The 17,097-nt window shown below is 32.5% G+C and overlaps 1 protein-coding gene and 1 long non-coding RNA gene across 3 annotated transcripts; one reads left to right on the top strand and one right to left on the bottom strand.

Moving 5' to 3' along the window:
* Positions 1–3,342: 3,342 nt before the first annotated feature.
* Positions 3,343–4,440, top strand: LOC7463777 (uncharacterized). Its single transcript, XR_002978937.2, has 3 exons — positions 3,343–3,742; positions 3,844–3,962; positions 4,136–4,440. It is a non-coding gene; the product is annotated as an uncharacterized LOC7463777 (long non-coding RNA).
* A 2,414-nt stretch (positions 4,441–6,854) lies between these two features.
* LOC7476687 (protein TIFY 3) lies at positions 6,855–12,758 on the bottom strand. 2 transcript variants are annotated; one of them, XM_002324750.4, is made up of 6 exons: positions 12,740–12,758; positions 12,364–12,649; positions 7,830–7,941; positions 7,575–7,746; positions 7,389–7,446; positions 6,855–7,193 (listed from the first exon to the last, which is right to left on the bottom strand). In XM_002324750.4, exons 2-6 carry the CDS (start codon positions 12,513–12,515, stop codon positions 7,034–7,036), a joined length of 654 nt encoding a protein of 217 aa, XP_002324786.1. In that variant the 5' UTR covers positions 12,516–12,649; positions 12,740–12,758; the 3' UTR covers positions 6,855–7,033. The 2 variants fall into 2 exon arrangements, with proteins under 2 accessions (XP_002324786.1, XP_024445267.1); XM_024589499.2 differs by lacking the exon at positions 12,740–12,758 and adding an exon at positions 8,284–8,399 and having other exon boundaries at positions 12,364–12,511.
* Between the last annotated feature and the right edge of the window lie 4,339 nt (positions 12,759–17,097).

Here is a 17,097-nt window from a genome sequence, read left to right as displayed (position 1 = left end):
GCATAGCAGAGGCAACCAAATACTCGAAGATGAGAGTAAGTAGGTGGTTTATTGTAGAGTAGTTCAAAAGAGGATTTTTGGTTTAGTAATGGGTAGGTAATCTATTAATAAAGTAGACTACGGTCAAAACACACTCCCCCCGAAAGGATAAGGGTAAATTAGATTGGAAGTGCAAAGCACGTGCGGCATTGAGAATGTGGTGATACTTGCGTTCAACAACGCCATTTTATTGTGGTGTGTACACGCATAAACGTTGAAACTCAATCCTATTATTAAGGAAAAAATCTTTAATGGAACAAAATTCAGATCCATTATCAGTGCATATGATTTTAATATTAACATTGAATTGAGTTCAGACAAAAAGAAAGACAAAAGGAAAGAAAGATTTGAGCAGAGGTTGGGTGTCAGATTTGCTACTCATGAGAAAAACCCAAGTGCACCTAGTAAAATCGTCTATAATAGTGAGAAAATAACGGGCACCAGAATGTGATAAAATCCGGTGTGGTCCCCAAATATCACAATGAAGTAAAGAAAAAGGTGCACTAGTAGAAATATTACTTAATGGAAAAGAACTTCTTGTTTGTTTGGCCATTGGACAAACATAACAGTTATTATCAAAGGAAACTGACATGGAAGGGATAAAGGAAGAAAGCAATTTGAGACGAGCGAGTGAAGGATGCCCAAGTCTTTGATGCCAAATAGTGGACAAAGGGGAAACATGATAGGAAAGTGGTGCTTGAGAGACAGATGACATGTAGTATAGTCCTCCATCTTGTTTACCCCACCCAATCACCTTCCTCGTAGCCAAGTCTTGTATGATACAAAAATCAGGAAAAAGAATTATACAACAATGTAAAGATTTTGTGAGTTTACTAACAGACATTAGATTGAGACTAAAAGAAGGCACATGAAGAACATTATCCAGGGTAATGTTTTTATTAAAGAGAATAGTTCCAGTGGAATCGATGGGCACTGATGAACCTGTAAGTAGATTAACACATGGCATGCGAGAGGTATTAAAGTGGACAAAAAAGAAGGAATCAGATGAAACATGGTCTGTGGCACCACTATCAAGCATCCAAGAGTGAGACAAAATTGAATTAGCAGGTGAGGAATTGGGCAAACCTGCAGCGTTGGCAAAAACATCAGTATTTTTTAATGTGGGATTAGATAGGTGTACTAGTGATGCTGCTAATTGTTTGCATTGATCTACATAAAGACCATCCAAAATGTTTTTCAAATTTTGAGTGGATTGATCCACATGAGAACTGGATTATTCAGTTTGGGCCGCAATTGTTGCTGGGGTTGTTTGGACCTAATGGGCATATGAAGATGAAGTGCACCACTTGTTACGGCTTCCATTGTGTGATGCACTCCTTGTGCTAGCATGCTCATGTGGGTTGGAACCACCACGATAAAGTTTATGTCCAGGAGGATAGCCATGAAGCTTGTAACAATGATCGACTATGTGATAATCCTGATTGTAATAGGTACAGTGCTGTGTGGATTCATTGGAGGTTGGTGTGCCTCTGAAACTGGTCTGATTTCTTTCAAAACAATGGTGAGAAGATCTAGCTCCTTTTTGGGTTTTCACGGCAGCGGTGATGGAAACTCCTTCGATAACAGGTGATCTAATTTCCTGTTGTTTCTCCTCCTGAATGATTAGTGAATATACCTCCCGAACACTTGGGAGTTCCTTCATGAGTAGGATTTGGCCACGTACGGCGTTGTACGAATCATTTAACCCCATCAAGAACTACATAATTTGGTCATGTTCCTTAAACTTGTTGTATTCTTTCATTCCATTACAAGAGCAAGATGTTGTTCCCCTATAAGAGGTTAGTTCATCCCAATAGCCTTTAAGTTTTGTATAATAATTGGATACAGGCATCGAACCTTGGATGTGGTAGGCAATTGCCTTTTGGATTTGGTAGATCCATGGGGCATTGCCCTGAGAAAATCGATCTTCAAAGTCTTTCCGGATTTCACATGTTGTGTCTACATAAACAACCTCTTCTGCCAAATCGGGTTCAACTGCATTGAGTAGCGAAGAAAGCACCATTTTATCACACCTTTCCCAAAGGGTGAAGTCAGCTGGTTTTGTTGCCTGTGAAGGTGTTTCGATGGAGCCGTTGACAAAGCCAATCTTGTTCTTGGCTATAAGGGCGATGATCATGGAGCGTTTCCATATGGGATAGTTATCACCATTAAGGCGCTTGGTAACAAGCAAAAGCCCTGGGTGATCTAAAAAGTGTATAAAAAAATAGAGGTCTCAGTGATGGGGTTTTGAGAAGACTCATCGTCATTGCCCACGATGAAGTAAGATAAAGAAGAAATTTGTTTCAATCAAAGAGAAAGAAGACAAAAGTTGTAGCGGAAAAGAAGAGCCACCACAAGGCGCTCTGATACCATGTGAAATTAGAGAATCAATTGATTGTCTTTCAATGTACAGATACACATGTATATATAGCTACACCAAAGTGCTATTCTAGGAAATAAGTTATTGTTATGCTAGAATTAAGATTTACCCGAATATGATGGGATTGCAACAATTACCGTATATACAATTCCCTAAATTATGAAGATTTTATTCTCTAACAGTATCATATCAATGTTGATGTTCAATGTATGAAACAGATAGATCAGATTTAGTCATGTAGTAAAATGGATAGTGGTTGGGAAACAAAAAACAATGGTGCAGGGGCACTTGAAGCATTGCTAGGTGAGGGTAGAAGGTTAGCTAATAATAGATGCATATGCATGACACGGGTGGATTCTTGTATGAAAATGAGAGTCAAACTATCTTGGTTCTCTAAACGTGTTGAATCCAAACTGCAAGCAAATAAAGGTGGTTTGCAAACACAATTTTGGAACAAAAACAATTGGAAAGTTGATGCAATCTAGCTCGTGGAAGCTAAAAGTTCTGAGTATTTAGATTGGATAATTAGATAGAAATCTGACTTGCATAGACAATATGAATGGCTTAGCAAAGGTGTAGATCCAATAACACAGGTGTATCTAAGAGAAGGTTTGGTCATCCCAAATTAGATTAACACCTTAAAATTACAATAATAAAATATCAAATTATTGAATCGACCTTAAATTGTTTCACGTGATTCTACCAACTTAAAACCCCGTAGTTTATCAGACGGTAAGAAACTAAATTTGGCATTGGCTGTAATTTATTCATTAAGTGTAAGCTAGTACTGCTTTGAATAAGCAGACGGGCGACATGGGAGAGACCGCCCTACTCCAGGGCCTATACGACAAAAACATACATTGGAATCATCACCTCTTCCCCTGTCTCCTGGGAGCTAGTTCATAGAAGCTCCGTATATATACATGAATTAACTTCAAACTTGATCAAGTCACTTTCTTGTTTCAAATAACTTTTGTTTGCATTTTTTGGGGTTTCAACTGTTGAACAGCGAATATGGCCAGCTTCCTTGCAACCCCTACATGTCCACTGGTGGCCCTGCCCACCACTACTAGGGCCACCTTCACTGCTATTCAGCAAAAGAGCTTCTCTGTTAATGCTAGGGACACTTCCCTTTTCTAATTATGTTATGAAAGGTATGGTAATTTTTTTTTTATTAATAAATAACTGATGCAAATATTAATCATAATGCAGGGAGGTTCTCTATTTTTCGGTTCAAAACATGTCCAGAAAATCCAATTCTCAAACGCAGCTAGCATTTCCTCTGCCAGGTCTAGATTCTTCAAGACCGCAATTTCATGCTCCGTAAGAAGTTTCGGTTCCTCGTTCCCTGCCATTTGTTTTCTTTGTAACTTCGTTTTATGCCATTTTGTGATGCTTACAGAGTGCAATATTTAAATGACTAGGCTCTACCTGAAACCCTGGAAACCGTCCAAAACACCATTGCTAAGCAATTGTCTGTTGATGTGAGCACAGTGACTCCTGAAATCAAGTTTGCTGATTGGGTGCTGACTCCCTTGACACGGTAGTTTTCTATCTCTTTACTATACCATAATAGAGTAGGCCTCGGATAACTAGAAAGGGATAGAGAAAATTGAACGTGAGATTGACGAAGAGTATAATTTAATAGTGTGACGGCTTTTGAAATATCACTTCAGGAGCTGAACCATGTATAAACTGAGCTGTAAATTTCTTCAGGTGGAGATAATGATGGCTTTGGAAGAACAATTTGGCGAAGGTGGAAAGGAGAACATTACAACTGTTCAAGATGCTGCAGATCTCATTGAGAAAGTGAAGGCAGCAGAATGAAGAGCATCACTTCCCGGCGTCAAGATTATGGAAATTTCCTTGACTTGGTTATCTCATAAGTGGCACCGGGGAAATGTTTTGCAGGGATCAATTTTTGTCAGGGCGTCTAAAATTATAATTTTTTCTTTCCTTTGAACACAAAATAGAAAATCTAATGCGTGCATAATAGAATTGAACTTCGTTTATCATTGAAAGTTGGCACGTTTCCTTGATTAATGAAAGAGAGATACTGCAGTTGTTCTGCAGGTAGCAGTTTTTCTTTCAAATTGCTTATCGATCTGAAGCAATTGCGTGCATTCATTGATTGCAGCACAATTTTACAGTAATTGCTATTTTCAACACCAAGAATTCATGGCATGGCAGTGGATGATGACATTCACAATATTAGATTGACTTGTCAACAAGCTTTTTTAAAAAAAAAATTAAAATTAAAAGTCAAAATCTAGAAACGACACAAGTTTTTAAGCACTGAAACAATGATATATTGAATCAATTAGGATTTCGTTGCTTTCTATAAACTTGCTACCTGGATTATGGACTCCTTCACGTTTTATTTTTCTTTCAAGACTATTTTATATTTAATTATATAATATGTGAGCTTGAAATTAGATTCAACTTGGTTTAATAACTTTATTTTTTCCAAAACTATTTTTTATTTAATTATACCATTAAAAATAGATGTTTGTAAAACTGAGTATTATCTAAACATCAAGGTGTTTGTTTGAAACCATGATAAATCCACCAAATATCAAACCGAAATAAATTATATATATATATCAATTCAAAACAAATGAGATTTTAAGCTATGAAAATTTAAAAAAAAAATCAATTAAGAATAATTTAAGCAATCATATTTATGCCTCAAGGCCCATTTGACATTCCACTTAAAGCAAAGCCCTCTGTCCTTGTTTTTTTCTTTCAGCTGTGCTGGCATCAATTTCTATATAGGCAAAACCTATTTTGGAATCAACTCAGGTAGTGGCCATCATATTGGGTCTCGATGTTATTGGGCCTCAATCCTCTCTTCATTGCTGCTCTTGTTGTTGTTGCTTCATCGATGCTACCGTCTCCAAGAGTTGTGAGACTCTGGTTCCTTCTGCCATGCTTCCTGGATAGTCCTGCTCTGATACTAATTTTGAAACAAACCTGTAAAATAATTCCCAAATTGAGAAATTTAGGGTTTCTAGAATTGTAATAGAAAAGGGAAAGAATTAAATCTAGGGAGAATTATGAGATTTATTTGTGGATAAGAATGGAGTAGACAAAGATAAAGGTGTAATTATAAATAAAGTAAACAGTTTTTTCACACATTCGAAGTAGCTCGGGCCTTCTGTGTCATGTGATTTGTTCAAAAACATTTCCTACTTAATCCTCCCCTAATCTTCTGTAATTTATACTAAAGAAATATAATTAATGCAAAATTGAAATTGAAATTTTAAACGTCCTGGATGGATTGTTATACTTTTAGCAAAAATATATCTCTTAAACACCCAGTGCGGCTCGAACGAAGATTGACCAAAATTTATTTATTTTTATTTAAAATTATATTTTTAATAAAATTTATTATTTTAATACCTTTCATAATAATAAAAACACTTTAAAAAACAATCATAAATACTCTTAAACATAAAACCATGCTATTTCAATCTTCTGATTGTTTTATCATCTGTTTTCCTTAATTGTTGCTGTCTTTTGCTTGACTCTTGAAACGCTGTCGTTGCTTGGACTGTCTGTGCTTGATATGTCGTTTGTTTCCTGAGTGGAATCCACGTGTCCTCCATGCAGTCTTCCTTTCCATCCAACTGTCCATCTGTTTCTCCCATTCCCAGGTAACATCCTGACCCTTCATACCTGCCCCTTTCTCTTCCACTTTTTCTGACCTTTCTAACTTCTCTCTTTTCTTCTTGTGCAGGACTTCGAGCGATTGAATCGACCACTTTATAGCTTTCTTCCTCCTTTAGCTTTCCAGTCCCCAAACCTCTGACATATTCATTGTCATCTCTACTAACAGAGACGGGGAAGGAGAGGAAGGGGAATTCGGTAATGCTGCTCGATACCATGCAAATGAGTACGATGAATATGAGCAACGGTTTGTGGATGGGAATATCCAGATCAACCTCTTAAAGAAACTGGAGTTCGGAGGGATAAACGAGCAGATAGATGCATTTTACGATCGACCCTGGCAGTAGCACAGCAACCTGTCCAAGGAAGTTCAAGCCAGGACACTCGAGAGGGGAATTGCTGGAGCTCGTTGAGGCTATAGTCCAGCCCATATAGCGTTGCTTTAACAGATATCAGAGGTCAAATTATAAGGCGAAGTGACTTCATGTGCACGAAATTGGTTAACGGACCCTATCTTCATCAAGAACAACATGAGGGAGCTCATCTGGTACAATTCTCTGCATTCACATCTGCATGGCCAGTCTAAAAAATCATTGACTGATCGTAATTTGCATGAAAAGGTCTTCCAATAGGGTGGCACAACACTGATGAGGGTACATTAACAAGCAAACCACACATCAATTATATCACTTGTTTACGGCAGTTCATATCCTCACGGCGCTGGTTCAGAAGATATTCCAAGTGCCTTTGGCAGTAAGGGGCAGACTTGTGAACGAAATACCATCAGTTTCAATGAGAAATTGTACATGTTGTCCAATACATACAAAAGCAACTAAAACATCATCATCACCGGTGCACTTGACATCTTGCACGAATAATACGACAATGTTAAGAACCTAATACGATAGAAGTTTTACATGATAAATGAGAAGCCCTTAGCATTGGTCAAACAACGTTGGCAGCAACCTTCGGTTGAAGTTCTTCTGATGCTAGAGGTTTTCCAAAGCAACCTGCATCTGGTGGAGGTGCGGCACTAATACCAGGTTCTGTGGTGTCTGCCTCTTTTCCTGCTGGCGAAGTGGGATATGGACTTTTGCTCACCAACCTGAATTAACAAAGTTAAAAACGAGGGTCTAGCAGCCCGGATGATGTATTTGTGCATCGTGGAACCATTAAACACATAAGAGCACAGCAACTTGGATGCAATGCCAGATACAAAATCATGAAGTTACGTGTTGTTTTGAAGTATAAGATTCCAGACAGACAGAGGGACAGAGAAATTCAAAACGCAAACAGTTACCTGTCCCGTCGCTTCTTGAAGAAACGCTGCAGGGATTGTCTCCTCGCAATAGGCAACTCTAAAACCAAAAAAAAAATGGAATTAAAATGAGAATCATTAAGCAATATTCGTCATAGAAGATAAAGAGCAATAAAATATTTGAATTCGAACATTAGCTGTGTTTCAGTCATGTTCTATAACCATTACCAGCTTGCATTCTGCAGATGGAATTCTGACGACTATATGTTTGGCCCTGGGGTGCAGCAGTGCTTTGCATTGAAGGAGACCTTGTAAGAACTGGTGTACCAGTAGGAGAACCACTCTTTTTCATGTCACCAGGTTTGACAGCAGCTGCAGCAATAAGCATAATTTCATGAACCTAAATGGACATGGTAGAGAGTTAGAATGGAATCCCACATGTAGAAATTTATTCAAGTGTTGAAAGTTTTAGTGAGGGAAGACCTTTTCTGCAGGAATTGAATCAAACACAACAACACTTCCACCATAGAAGATGGTGAGCTGATCTGGAGTAGGAATGGTGACATTTGGTCTAGAAGTCGCCATTGTCATGGGCCTGAAGAAACCAAAGATAAGTCATTACATTATGTTGAACTTGTCTGGCATGTGTTTACCATTTAAATGACTTAAATAAGCAAAATCTCTCATTAATAGTGTCGGAAGTATATCTATCAAAGAAAGAAATATTTAGTAGAAAATCTCTCATTTATATTTTATATATTATTGAATTGTTGTATTTTATTTTTATAATATGTCTAGTTGAAAATATACATCTATGAAAAACTTAAAAAAAAAAAAAAAGAATTGATAGTTTTGATTCAATCTCAAAAAAAAGAATTGAAAATATACATCTATGATACTTGTTGCCAATTTCTTGTCATCTCATTCAAGAACTGACCTCCCTGGAATGATGAGAAAAGCGTCTACTTCCTCCATATACCCTCTTCTTCTTGCCGAAATCTTTCGGGACAGAACGAATTGAGGCGTTGATTGAATCGGAAGCCATGGTTACTACTGCAAAAATTTATGGATTTGGATAAACCCTAATTTGTTTCAATCAGGAGAGATGGGGATTTGTTTTCTAGAGAGAGAAAGGAATCTAATTCGTGGATTTGATAAAACCATAATACATTCAGAAATTTTGTGTAACTGATATGTTATCGGTGTGTTATATTTTATAAGAGGATAGATTAGTCTTTTTATTTAATTTAAAATTTTCATCATTGTCTAAAAAACAAAGTTTCGTCGTTGTAAATGAGAAATTCATGGAAAATTACAAACCTCACGTGAAACGGTGCGTAACACATCTTCACCGATATTGTTTTTTTTACTAGAAGACAAGAGTTAATTGTCGAGACTTTGAGCTATCCAAACACATTCTTCGTGCAAAAGTTAATGCATGTTTGTGATCGAGGCAACAAGATAAAGTTAGTAACGATTTCAATTTTTCCTTGGCATTGGTGAAGAATTTAGAGACTTAACAACACTTGTGAACGAAAGAATTCGTAATTCATTCGGTTATTGAAATACGGGAAAAGATAAAATAAATTGAATCAACAACATCCCAACTGGATAGAATTTATTGATATCTGATCAAATACAAGCAAGTAAAGAAAATATAGTGTTTGATACACTATCTACGAGGTATGTTCTTCTTTCTACTATAAATGCGAAGTTGTTGGATTTAAATCTGTAAAAGAATTTTATGCTAATGATAATGATTTTGTTAATGTTCCTTATCGATGCTCTCTTAAATACTATATATTTATTAAATCCATAGAGACTAATACATATCATGTTCTTTCTTTTATGAAAGGAAGCAGATGTTCTCATAAGCTAAGATATAAAAGATACATATAACTAATATGTAGGTGCTTGTCATAAGACATGTATATTGAACTGACTCGCATGAGAATTATATATAGAGATATCACATATGTCTATAGAAAGGCTCACGTGATGGTTGTGTAAGTTATCGTTAGACTTAAAATTATTAAGTTATTTTAAATAGAAAATGTTATGTTTTGATCATGTTACACGTTATCTTAGTAAAGATAACAAATTGACAGACATTGAATATAACATAAACTATATAAAAGTATTTTAGTGATCAAGAGAGAATTCATCACCCTAGATGAATTAGAAAAAAATGTTATATATGTTCTCAAATAGTATTGATTGTCAAATCCTTGTACAAAGTGAAATAAGATTTGAAAAGAGTTTCAAATCTTATTCAAAATATCAATGACTATAATGTTGTTAACAAATATGATTTGACATAACAAACACACTTCATGCTAAAATATCTAAATCAGAACATTATTGATGAATAGATAATAATTACATTGAGAAACCAGATACTAAAAGGTTAAGTCAAACTACTTATAATTTTCCTAATATTTGAGGAATCATGACACGTTGCTTGACAGTGCACTTAATCTTAAAATATAAATTAATCAATTATTAAATTGATAATAAATTAAATTGTTTGATTTATTAATTCTATTTATTTAGAATTATAATTTATATTCGGGCCAACATATTAGAAATCTAATGAGTCACATACATTAAGAATTCATTAGTCAGAAATTAAATAGAGATAATTAATTAAATGTGATTTAATTGAAAATAATTTTAAAAATTAAGTACCAGAATGTATTTAATTCAGAGATTGTAATTTTAGTCTTAAAATAATCAAGGAGGGACTTGATTGATTAAATTTCTAAAATTATCTTTTAAATAATATATGTATATTATTTAAAAGGCAAGTAGATATTTTATCATTTATTTATAGAATATTCTATAAATATAAAATTATGTCTTTTATTTTAAAGAGGTTGTTGGTTAGACAGAAAAACAATGTAATTCATAAAATAAAGAGTTGGCACTCTAGGCATTCTAATCTCTCTCTTCTAAACATGAATTTAGAAAAAAAATTATTGGTGGTTCATGTAGATTACCATTGAAGACCAATCATTAAATAACTTGTGGATTACAACGGCTCAACTTTTAAAGAATTATTTAAAATTGAATATTATAAAATCTTAAGGTAAAAAATTCTTAAACAACTCCAGATTTATTTAAGAAGTTTCTAAAAGCTTTTAAATAATTTTATTTTATTATTTTTACTGCATGCATATATGATATTTGAGAACCTAACAGAATGATGGATGCTTCTTAGTGCTCAGAGCATGATAATCGGCATGATCATGGTTCAATGGGTTTCAAAGTACTGCTCTCTACTTTGTTTGATAATTAACATGGATAATTGCAAGTTGAGTCATTTTATTTTATTTTTCTATATTTTATCTGTTTATTTTATAATGTTTCTTTTTTTCTACTAAAGGAAGAAAACTTTATTAAGAGAAAAAGTGAGAGAGTAGACAACAAAACACATTCTTTGCATTACAAAATATAATCAAATATAAGCCAATGGCATGCCTTGAAAAAAGCTCTGAAGGCTAGCAGGAGGGAGCTCAACATAATATTTTGTTTATAAACAAATTATTCACTTAAAAGACACACCAAACAATTCTAAATTAAAAGAAATTGTTAAAATTATTAAATCAATTTAACTCCAAATGTATTCCAAATAATATATTTAAATTTAATTATATAATTTAGTATTTCATTCAAAATATAAAAATTATAATAAATTATTAATTAAATTCAAAAATTGAAAACAAGAACACCATGAACACAAGTTCTTTCCTTTTTCTTAAAATCTAGAAACAATAAACAAGAAAGCTCTCAAGTTAATTAAGAATCATTAGTCAAAAATTAAATAAAAATAATTAATTAAGTGTGATTTGATTGAAAATAATTTTAGAAATTAAACACTAGAATGTATTTAATTTAGAGATTGTAATTTTAGCCTTAAAATAATCAAGTAGGAACTTGATTGATTAAATTTCTAAAATTATCTTTAAATAATATATGTATATTATTTAAGAGGCAAATAGATATTTTATCATTTATAATATTTATAGAATATTCTATAAATATAAAGTTATGCCTTTTATTTTTTAAAAGGTTGTCTGTTAAACAGAAAAACAACGTAATTCATAAAATAAAGAGCTAGCACTCTAGGCATTCTAATCTCTCTCTTCTAAATATGGATTTAGAAAATTTCTCACTGGTGGTTCATATGAATTACAATTAAAGGCCGAACAATTGAACGACTTGTGGTTTACAATAGCTCAGTTTTTAAAAAATTATTTAAAGTCGAATATGATCAGATTTTCAAGTAATAAATTATTAAACAATTCTATATCTGCCTAATAAGTTTCCAAAACTTTTAAATAAATTTGTTTTATTGTTTTTGCCGCATGTATGATAGTTGATAACCTAACAAAATGATGGATGCTTCTTGTTGCTCAGAGCATGACAATCAACATGATTATGGTTCAATGAGAAACACATCGTTTGCATTACAAAATATAATCAAATAACTTTCCAATATGAAAAAAGCTCCATGTTAAAGGCTAGCATTAGAAAGCTCAACGTAATATTTTGTTTATAAACAACTTATTCACTAAAAAAACATACCAAAAAATTTTAAATTAAAAAAGAATATTCAAAATTATTAAATCAATTTAACTCCAAATGTATTCCAAATAATATATTTAAATTTAATTATATAATTTAGTATTTCATTCAAAATATAAAAATTATAATAAATTATTAATTAAATTCAAAAATTGAAAACAAGAACACCATGAACACAAGTTCTTTCCTTTTTCTTAAAATCTAGAAACAATAAACAAGAAAGCTCTCAAGTTATTTAAGTGCCTTTTCAGGCACTCAGTAGCTCGCTTTCAATTTCCACTACCGACATTTTTTTCACAAAAAAAACAGATCCCATCTTCCATTTCCCCTTTGTTTCCTCTATGAGCCAACAAAAAAACTAAGACTTTTTCCAACCAAAAACAGAAAAAAAATTGAAACTTTTTTCTAGTTTATAAGAGTAGATTCATACCAGTAACTGGGTGCCCAAAGATGATGAACCCCATTTTTCTCCAACAAGCCAGCACCTTCCTTGCAAGATCCCATAACCTCTTGCTCCTTCTTCACTTCCATATCTTCTCGTGGCTTCATTTCCTTACGAGAATCAGGTTGTTGAGCCTCCATTGAAACCAGATCGGAGACAACAAAAGAAATTCAATCTCTTGTTGTTGTATTTGTAAAGGGAAATTTCATGTGAAAATGGAAGGAAAGAAAGAAAGAAAGAAACCAGCTCCGGCCTCCTTGTCCTCCACCTTGACCTGACCCAAGTTTAAATAAAATATCAGTCAATCATATTTAGTGGTTATGTGCTTTGAGGAATTTAAAACGTGGCAATTCTAATTTCTCACCCTTTGTCTGTTCTTCTGCCTTCTTTTTGTGCCCATTAATGGTTCTGTCCTCCTTCCTACACACATGTACAGCTCACCACCACTTGTTAGGATTTTTCTTCACAAAAAATGCTAGAGAAATTCATCATCGCACATGGAACAAATTTAATTTAATCATCTTGTGTGTTTTTCTTAGCTATAAAAATTGGTATGGGACCAAGACAGCTAAGGTGGTGTTCGTTTGTTTGGAAAGATATGTTGTAGAAATTATTTTTTAAACTTTCATGAATTTATTTGTTATCAAAAAAATTAGTAAATGAAAAATATTTTTTAGTTAAAAAAAATTAACTTGATTTCTAGGAAAGTATTTTTTTTTTATTTTTGACGGAAAATACTTTCCAGAAATTGTGAAAAATTTAGAAAAATCATATTATTTGCTGATTATATCAAATTTGGTCCTCAAACTTTTGATTGATATATATTTTGTTTGAATTTTTTTTTTAATTTCATCTCTTAAAATTTGATTTAATTTGATTTTTATATTAACTTTGGTCCTTATTTTTATAATTGTTATTTTCTTTTCTTTTATCATTTTTTTGGTCTATTGAAAATTTTTATCTATCAAATTTGGTCTTCATTCTTTTTTATTGTTACTTATTTTATTTGAAATAATTTATGAAATTGTAATTATTATTATTTTAATTTCATCATCTTTTAAATTGTTTATTTGTTAGATTTGATCTCTATTATTTTGATTATTATTTATTTTATTTGAGATAATTTATGAAATTAGATACAATTTTTTCAATTTCATTATCATTCAACTTTTTAATTTGTAGGATTTGTTCCTTATTATTTTAATAAACTTAAAAAACAAAACATTAATAAACTATTTTCCAGCTCATTTTCCATAATATAATCAAACACTGGAAAGTGTTTTCCAACTTATTTTCCATGACACTACCAAACATCGGAAAATAATTCACTTTCCAAGAATTCACTTCCCAAGAAAACCACTTTCCAAAAGGAAACTATTTTTCAGCAAACAAACAGGGCTTAAGAGAACGAGTTTTAAATCAACCTGAAAAAATAAAAATAAAATAATAAGTTTTAAATTTTAATATTTCATAAAAAAAATTAAAACAATACATGTGAATGAAAGTTATAAAACAAATATCAGGCATGAAATGTAGTATAGCTATCTTACATTAAAAAGTTATAAAACAATTCATATGGTTGTAAATTATAAAAAATATAATATAGTTATCCCACATCAAAAACTTAAAAAACAATTCATGTTGATGTATGATATATATAGTTATCTCACATTGAAAATTTAAAAAATAATGAATGTGAGCTATAAAAAAAATGAAGTGTAATATGGTTATCCCATATTGAAAAGTTAAAAAATAATTCATATGAATATAGGCTATATATAATTATCCCACATCAAAAATTCATGTGGATGTAAGCTATAAAAAATTATGTGACATGAAGTGTAGTATAATTATCCCACATTGAAAAGTTAAGAAACAATCTACGTGGATGTATGCTATAAAGTAGATATGAAGTGTACTATAGTTATCTCACATCGAAAAGTTAAAAATAATCCATGTAGGCTATATAGTTATCCAACATAAAAAAAAAATAAGAAACAATTCATGTGAATATAGACTATAAAAAAGAAATGTGAAGCATGAAATGTAATACAGTTATCTCATATCAAAAAGTTAAGAAATAATCATTGCGGTTGTAGGCTATAAAAATTATGAGGCATGAAGTGTAGTATAATTATCCCACATCAAAAGGTTAAGAAACAATTCATATGGATGAATAAGAGAAGATGTCACCATTAAAGGATGCTGATGATGTTTGTGTTGAGTATCCAGTTGAAAGAGAAACACTTGTGGTGGAGAGCACTAAATATACATGTCAATGTGGATAATTGAAAAAGTCAGAGGGAGAAAATATTTCACATGACATGCCGTGTTTATAATAAGGTATGTATCTTAATTATAGATGATGATAGTTGCACTAATGTAGCTACTATTGAATTGGTGAAAAAGTCGAACTTGCACACTACCAAACATCGCATACCTTATAAATTATAATAGTTGAATGATGGTTGTTGTTACTTATTTTTACCCAAAAAAAGAAGAAAACCTAAAAATACAAGAAGAAATCCTAAAAGATTTCTCAAGTTGGTGGTAGAGGACCAAAACGACAAGTGGAAAATTTGAATGATCAAAATGTATAAGATTAACAAAATTAGCAACCCAATTTTGACTAAAAAAAGCTTTATTGGTAAAAATATTTTTATTTGGGGTAAAGAAATACAAATTTGGATGATTAAGGACTCAATGAGAATTTTAGTAAGCTTAATTAATTTTATTGAGAACTTGTTTGCACGGAAAATCAATTTTTGGAGTCAATTTGGGTGTTAAATGAAAGACATTGAAGTTTGGGGATTGACATTAGACTTTGAAATGTTTAATTGGTCAAATTAAGGGCTTGATTGTGAAAAAAAATAAAGTTTGGAGGTCAATTAAGAACTTAATTGCATATCCCTAAGACCAAAGACTAACCCATAAATGGCGTACAATTTCAGGAGTAAAAATTGGTCAAATCAGGAGTCCGATTGAAAGGAATTGAAATTTTGATGGTTAATTAAGGATGAAATTGAATAAATTGAAAATTAAGGACTCGTCTGTAAAAGGCGTCGAACTCTAAAGATGATATTTGAATTTAGTAGGGGTGCAATTGCATATAATTGAAAGTTGGGAGATAATTATGGGTGCATCTAAAAGCAATTAAAAGAGTAGGAACCAAATTGAAATTGGCCAAATTCAAAATTAAAAAACTTTAATTTTTTAGGTTTTAACCCAGACAAAATGTCGTTCACCCACTGTTTATCTCCTTCATTGACAATTTTGGATGATTAAGTGAGCATGTTTAAACGAATGAATGTGGTGTTTCTCATCATCTCAAGAGTTGTAACCACCATCATTCAACTCAGAAACACCCCTTCTACAACTCAATGCCTATGAAATTGGACATTCACACTCCAATTCTTCCATAAAAGTCTCCACGCATCTTGTCCCCGATCAGCTTTCCTTGCATTTTTAAATTTTATGTTGATCGAGTTGACACCTTTGAACGAATGAATGTTAAGGTACAGACCTCCAAATTGAGTAAGGTTGGATCCAAACAAAAGGTGTGCACCTCATCTACCAATTTCAGGTGGTTTACGATGACATTTACATTAGAGTTGCTCTGGCAAAGCCTCGAAAGTGGTCAACCTAGTCAGCCTTGACTATGACATCTATTTTTCAAAAACCATCCATTTTTTTTCATGTGTTCACACTTAAAGCTTCTCAAAGAGTTCTTATCAATGACTTTAACACTTCCCTATCAATATCAAAAGGTCATAAATAGCTCATTGCCCTCTAAGTCTAACAAAATCACCAAGTACCCTTAAACCAAAACAACCATTGCAAAACCAGTTTAGTACAAAAGCTTCCATCTATTAGCTTTTGTCCAGAACCCTCTCACTTTGATTAAAAGGCTAAGCTTTGATCAATTTTTTTAGGGAATCCACAAAAAAAACCAAAAAATCCTATAAATACCCTTGAAAATCAGAACTAAAAAAGAGGAGAAAAGGGGGGAATATGGGGAAATACTTTGTTAATAGACCCTATTGTAAAGGTTCAAGAGCCTAACATAGAAGGTCTAACAAGCTTTGGAAAGAAAGAGAGTGAAAGGGAAAGAATGAAAGGAAAAAAGAAGAAAAAACCAGCAATCTATAGGTAGCAAGCTTGGAGAAGGTATAACAATGTAAAAACTTAAAGGTGAAGTCCATGTGGTCTGCCCATTCATGCTTTTTTAATGTTTAAACATCTTTTGATGTTTTTTGAACTTGTTTTAGTGTTATGATGCTTTCTAGTTTTTTTTATTAATATATAAAAATATTGTTTTTATTATTTAAATATTATTTGAAGTTGTTGTTGATATTACTAAGTGTCAAGACAATATATTTGTGACTGATTTTGATAAAATAAGGTAGTTTTGGATTTTGCCAAAAGGTGGTAGTGAATGTTTGATGTCTTTTCTATTTTGTTAATGGATGTTCTTGGTTCCTGAGCATGGGTTGGGTTCCAAGTGTTCAAAGAATCAGTTTTGAATCGAAATTTGATATTTTTGTTGACTGTTATTGAGGCTATAGTTATGAAGTTGGAATTTAATGCATATTTGTGCTGATTTGATGTCTTTTGTTAGTTTTTTTTATTCAACTATACTTGGTATTGACAATGTGGGTTGTGAGGATTAAGAGCAGTGTGTTTAAAGTCATAAAATGCTCATTTCTAAGGCTTGGCAATGTT

Source organism: Populus trichocarpa, chromosome 18 (genome assembly GCF_000002775.5).
Source record: "Populus trichocarpa isolate Nisqually-1 chromosome 18, P.trichocarpa_v4.1, whole genome shotgun sequence".
Taxonomy (NCBI): Eukaryota; Viridiplantae; Streptophyta; class Magnoliopsida; order Malpighiales; family Salicaceae; genus Populus; species Populus trichocarpa.
This window is presented reverse-complemented; position numbering and strand designations above follow the sequence as displayed.